At 38.3% G+C, this 6000-nt stretch overlaps 1 protein-coding gene across 1 annotated transcript; it reads left to right on the forward strand.

The window, feature by feature from the left end:
* The first annotated feature begins 2525 nt into the window (after positions 1-2525).
* On the forward strand, positions 2526-4964 carry apoa2 (apolipoprotein A-II). The gene is made up of 4 exons (XM_037536792.1): positions 2526-2648; positions 3015-3051; positions 3660-3882; positions 4491-4964. The coding sequence occupies exons 2-4, from the start codon at positions 3015-3017 to the stop codon at positions 4651-4653; spliced, it is 423 nt and encodes a 140-aa protein (XP_037392689.1). The 5' UTR covers positions 2526-2648; the 3' UTR covers positions 4654-4964.
* The last annotated feature ends 1036 nt before the right edge of the window (positions 4965-6000 follow it).

The following is a 6000-nucleotide window of genomic DNA, read 5'->3' on the forward strand; positions in this document are numbered from 1 at the left end:
TATAAAAGAAATGTACCAAAGCATTTAACTGCTTAAATCTCCAGTATGTATTAACAGTTACCATGTACCCAAGCATTCAGCTCCATCAATCTCCAGTATGTATTAACACTTACCATGTACCCAAGCATTCAGCTCCATCAATCTCCAGTATGTATTAACACTTACTATGTACCCAAGCATTCAACTCCATCAATCTCCAGTATGTATTAACACTTACCATGTACCCAAGCATTCAGCTGCATCAATCTCCAGTATGTATTAACACTTATCATGTACCAAAGCATTCAGCTGCATCAATCTCCAGTATGTATTAACACTTACCATGTACCCAAGTATTCAGCTGCTTCAATCTCCAGTATGTATTAACACTTACCATGTACCCAAGTATTCAGCTGCTTCAATCTCCAGTATGTATTAACACTTATCATGTACCAAAGCATTCAGCTGCATCAATCTCCAGTATGTATTAACACTTACCATGTACCCAAGTATTCAGCTGCTTCAATCTCCAGTATGTATTAACACTTACCATGTACCCAAGTATTCAGCTGCTTCAATCTCCAGTATGTATTAACACTTACCATGTACCCAAGCATTCAACTCCATCAATCTCCAGTATGTATTAACACTTACCATGTACCCAAGCATTCAGCTGCATCAATCTCCAGTATGTATTAACACTTACCATGCACCAAAGCATTCAGCTGCATCAATTTCCAGTATGTATTAATACTTGCAACACTTGATACAAAAGAAAGGTACCAAAGCATAAATCTCCAGTATGTTTAAAATATGCCTTTGGTATTGAACACATGTGCCAAAGCATTTAATTGCATTAATTTCCAGTGTTAATGCTTTTTATATGGTATAAAAATAGAATCAAGGCATTCAACAGCAGAAATCAGTATGAATTAATACTTTTATCTTTGACATCAAATAACTGTACAGCAACCAACTGCATACATCTCCAGTATGTATTCATTCCCAAAAAATTTGCCTGTGGTATAAAAGAAATGTACTAAGGCATTTAACTGCAGCAATCTCCAGCATGTATTAATATTACTTGCTTTTGTTATGTTGCATGTGCATATCGCTGCTGTCAGAACAAAAACTTGTATCTCGAAAATGGTAACTTTACAGAAGGAAAAAACCTACTTTACTTTTTTTCCAAGTAATTTTGGGCCATTTCTTTTGGTTCATTCATGAAATTTGCATATAATGTAAATCCCAACAGGCATTTTCAAACTATATCAAACACCAAAAAACAACAAAAATGAGGATACAAGGTTTTCTTCTGACAACAGCGATATTTAAAATTACAATAAGCTACATCACCGTACCTAGTCATTTATTTTACATTTGAACAGCGTAGGTCATTCATGTATATTTTATATTCTAAATGGATGTTTACTTTGCTTTATGTATCTAATATACATAAAAAACATTAAATTCTTAAGCTTGTAATACAACATTACATTTACTTCAGCAACAATCAAATAATAAGACACAATAAGCGTTATCATTAGTGAGTCAGTTTCAGTTAATTCAGTTTAGTGCAAATGTATAACTACATTTGTGTAATGTGTAAACAAATTTTTTTTCCAAATCTAAGAGAGAATTTACATGTTAAAAAAAAGACAACTTTCCATAAACACTGAGTAGTAGGACTCAATAGGCTCAATAAGCATTAAATGACTGGCTAATTCTGCTGCACAAATATGCATAGAGTAGATTTAGGTCTTAAGTCAGTGCACAGATTATCAACGCTTGCACATTTGCAGGAGTACAGCGGACTTTGGGTGGACAAACCGGGGTGAGGGTGCTAGAACAGTGGGTGCTCGTGCGTGGGAGTGTGTTCAGAGTAGGAGAGAGAGTGTATGTATATATTTGTTTTTGTACATTTTCAGGACAAATCAATCAGGCCTAACTCAAGGCTTTTTGCTTAACAATGCAATAACAAAACCCATTTCTTTTTGGTTTCTGAGGTTAAGGTAAGAGTTAGGCTTTGAAAGTCATTGTTCTTAGTAGAAATTCTTAGGATTTTTGAAAATCTGGCATTTCTGAACAGAATAAATAGATACTGAGTATAAATTATTGCAACAATATATATGCAAAAGTTTGAAACGCCCTGGTCAAATCACTTTTAGTTGATTTTTTAAAAGTGAAAATAAGCTAACACGTCCTTTACAGGGAACACACTCGGCACTTTTCTGCAAACTGCAGTGTGCAATTGTTATTTATTTGACTTGATCATATTGGACAGAAATAAAACATGACATATAACATGTGCCATAACTTTCGCACCGGCCACATTTATTTTTCAGTGTTTAAAATAATAATATAGACAGGTTGAAACAGAGTGCATGAGGGAGATGGATGATCCAACGTCCTGACATTGTATAAAAACAAGTGTGTGTGTGTAAAAGATGGCGAGCAAGACAGATTGTCCAAGTGTGTATGTGTGTGTGTTAGTGTGTGTATCAATGTGTTAGTGTGTGTATGCATGATGACGTTTGTTTGGTCAAATGGCCAGACTGATATATGGGTGAAAGGCAGACATATATCTGCAGACTCAGCTGGTGAACTTGCCTGCAGTCTTGGAGCTCTCTGGCCTTCCACACTCTCCACAGGATCCTCACTGTCTCAAGGTACTGTGCTTTCATACTACATTCACTCAAATGTGCATGAATTTTACCTACATTTTTGCTGCTTTACTCTCCTTTTTTCCATGCACAAAACATTTTTGCATCATTTTACATCATATCTATAAGCTACATCTATATACCTTTTGGGTCACTGTATTTCAGGTCTGGCCTTTGCACTGTGAAAATTTTGATGGCTTAAAAGTGATATTAGGCCAATATTACATACAAATAGCAATGAAGTGCTTAACTTGATATTTAACCGGAAGGAAATCTGGCTGCAACTCAATTGGCTAAAAATAACTGATGCTTTAAACTCTCTCTGCATTTTAGCAACAAGTTCTGACATTACTATTTCTGCTTTTCTTCTAGATGAAGCTGGCATTAGCTCTCATTGTTGCACTCCAAGGTAAGACTAAAAAGCATATACGTCACCCAGTTTTGCAAGCTGAGAGAATGAGGGGGGATTCAGGTGCTTGACTAGCATAACTAGTATGGCTAGCTTGACTAGCAACAAGCAAAAGAAAGCCAATCTTGCTGACTCAGCTACTTTTTAGCCAAAAATAAGATATATTAGTTGGAGAGAACATCTTCAAAAGATTTCATGTTGATCTTATAGAGCTTATGTAGGCCAGGAAGCAATACAATGGTAAGGTAACATGGCTAATTTCTCAATTGGCTTTGAGAGTGAGGATGTTGCTACATATTGCACTGTGCAATTGCAATGTGCCTTGCAATAAACTTAAACACCTTAGATGAGACATTGGTTAAGGATAGACCTTCATATTTGACAAAAGGAATATTGGATCAATAAATCAAATCAAATCACAACAAGAACAGCTGAAGATCATCAGAATGCTCATAGAACGCAATCAAAAATCTGCAATTTGTCAGAGGGTCATTTGGACTTTGCTGTCTTCTGCAGTGCCAATATTATAAAGCCAAATATCATAATGATAGCATATATTTCAGGCTGCCTAAATACTCAACGACGGACTCTCTCTCTCTATCTCTCAGTGTCGGTGTGCTTGTGTGACGTGCCTCAGCCCAGCAAGGAACTGGTAGATAAGTATACAGGTCTGAAAGAGACCTTCCTCAAAAGGATCGTGCATTTTTATGAAAGTCTTCATGAGACCGTCGGGACCTTGGCGGAGGGCACCATCACTGGGGAGAAAGCCAAGGAGCTTGCAGAGCATGTGAAAAGTGACCAACGAGCCAAGGCTGTCAGCGCGCTGATCGCGTGAGTATGAGCCATGGTGACTAAGTCTTCCATTGAGAGAGGTTGACCAATAAGGAAAAACATGAGATTGGTTTCCCAGACATAGCTTAAGCCTAGTCATGGATTAAATCTCAGTGCCAGTGGTGAATCTCTATTAGAAAACTCTTTTTGGCCTAGGCTTTGGCTCAATCTGGGTCTGGGAAACTGGCTCTTGAAGGGATTAAAGATGGACGTGCATTATTTTGAACAATTATTTCTGGCAATGCCTTAATTTGTCAAAAGGTCCACAGAAACACTCATCAGGAATGTTGTTGGGACCATTTAAATACCCCATTAAACTCAACAGCTGGATTTTCTGCATTACCACTGATTTGCTGAATTCGGATATTTTGCTGAAAATTCTAAATCTGAATATCAAAAATACAAACGCTAATTGGAGACCGGTGGATGGATAAAGTTCTACAAAGATCTAGTCTGAGTCTCTTTTCATTAGCTCATCAGAGAATACATGAGTGACATCTATTAAACTGGAGAAACACAGATGTACTTTTTACACCCCTGCACAGCTAAAAGCACTTACTAATAAAACATGCTAATAACAGGATTTGTTTCTTATGTGGTTGATTCAGTGGACTGGCCGAGGATCTGGAGCCCCTTCTGGAAAAGGCGCGCTTGGGTGGTCTTGGTCTGTACGAAGAGTACCTGCGCCCCCACATTGGTGAGCAGCTGGACCACTTCATCACCAGTGTCAAGCCCGTGCTGGACGCAGTCCTACCAACAGAGGACAGCTAAACCGTATGATCGCCAACCCTCTCCCCACTCCTCCGAGTGTGTTTCCCTTGAGGCTGAGCTGTGCTTTAAGCCTAGCTATACATTCTCACATACATTAGAGATCAAATGTACTAAACATGCACAGCATTAACACAGAAATAAGTCAACAGAGCTAACTGTGTGATAGGTAGCCGTGTTACTAGCAAATCCATTTTGAGACGTATATTACAGGCTCATTACTGTATATATCTGTGTATTTTGATGCTCTTCTGTACAATGTATGGGAAAACACCATAATTTGTTCAGCAAGAATAAAAACAAAATGAAAACCACCCAATGGCTGTGTGATTAAAGACTTTAAGGAGGTGAATCATCCTGAAGTAGTAAAGAAAATACATGGCTAATTTGTAATACTAAAGCTAGAATACATCTTACAATGCTGATTTTTCAAATATAGAGTTTAAATCGGCTTTTCCTACTCATATGTATTAGAATATTATGGTAAAATGCAACCAATCACCTGAAGCTGGGGGTACACTACATGAATTTTACCACAATTTCCAGTCAGGCTAGGCAAACTTTGGTGCAGTCACAGTTGGGAGAGTAAATCGAGTAGGGTGTGAGGGCCGAGGGCTTTTTTGACTGGTGTTAGGCTTTGGTAGGAAAGTCAGAATCAGACCAGTCAGAGTACATCTAATGCTTGATTTTGATCAGTCAAAGTCCTTATGGGAAAGTCTGTTCACTCGGTTATTTCCAGCCATACAGGACCAGGCTCTTCTTTTTTAAATGGGGAGAGACCAAAAAAACTGAAAAGGTACTAAAACCTTATATGAAATCTCTGGTAAAATCTGATAAAAAGCTTATAAACTGTTTGAAGTGTTTGGCTCAATAACACACAAACGAGTTGCTCTTGGGCAGAATTATACAACATGGCAGGGGGGTTGGGGGTTTCTCACAACCAGCACAACCAGCAAGCTGATTGGTTCTCTTTATTGAAGGGCAGGACCTTCCCCCCACAGACAGACACCATGTTGAGCATTACAAGCTTTTGCATTCACATGTCAACAGTGACTGGTCACCTCCTTTGTAATGTCTTTGTCTGAGCATAATCTAGTACTGTATACCGGTCAGCAACTCAATCTGATTGAACTTATCCAAGAGCCAATGAAAACTGAAGAATGCAGTGTGGCTACACGTCTGATGACTCTAGTTATGGAAAGTGAGACAGTCCAATTTTCAAGAAAGCATCAATGATGCTTATGGTGAAAATCTACCATCAGAGTAGTTCCCAACCAGTTATAAGAGTCGGATGACTGTATTTAATAAGGGTTCGAGTGACAGTAACTTCATCAGTGCTGCCCTGGGAGC

Source organism: Pygocentrus nattereri, chromosome 3 (assembly GCF_015220715.1).
Source record: "Pygocentrus nattereri isolate fPygNat1 chromosome 3, fPygNat1.pri, whole genome shotgun sequence".
Classification (NCBI taxonomy): Eukaryota; Metazoa; Chordata; class Actinopteri; order Characiformes; family Serrasalmidae; genus Pygocentrus; species Pygocentrus nattereri.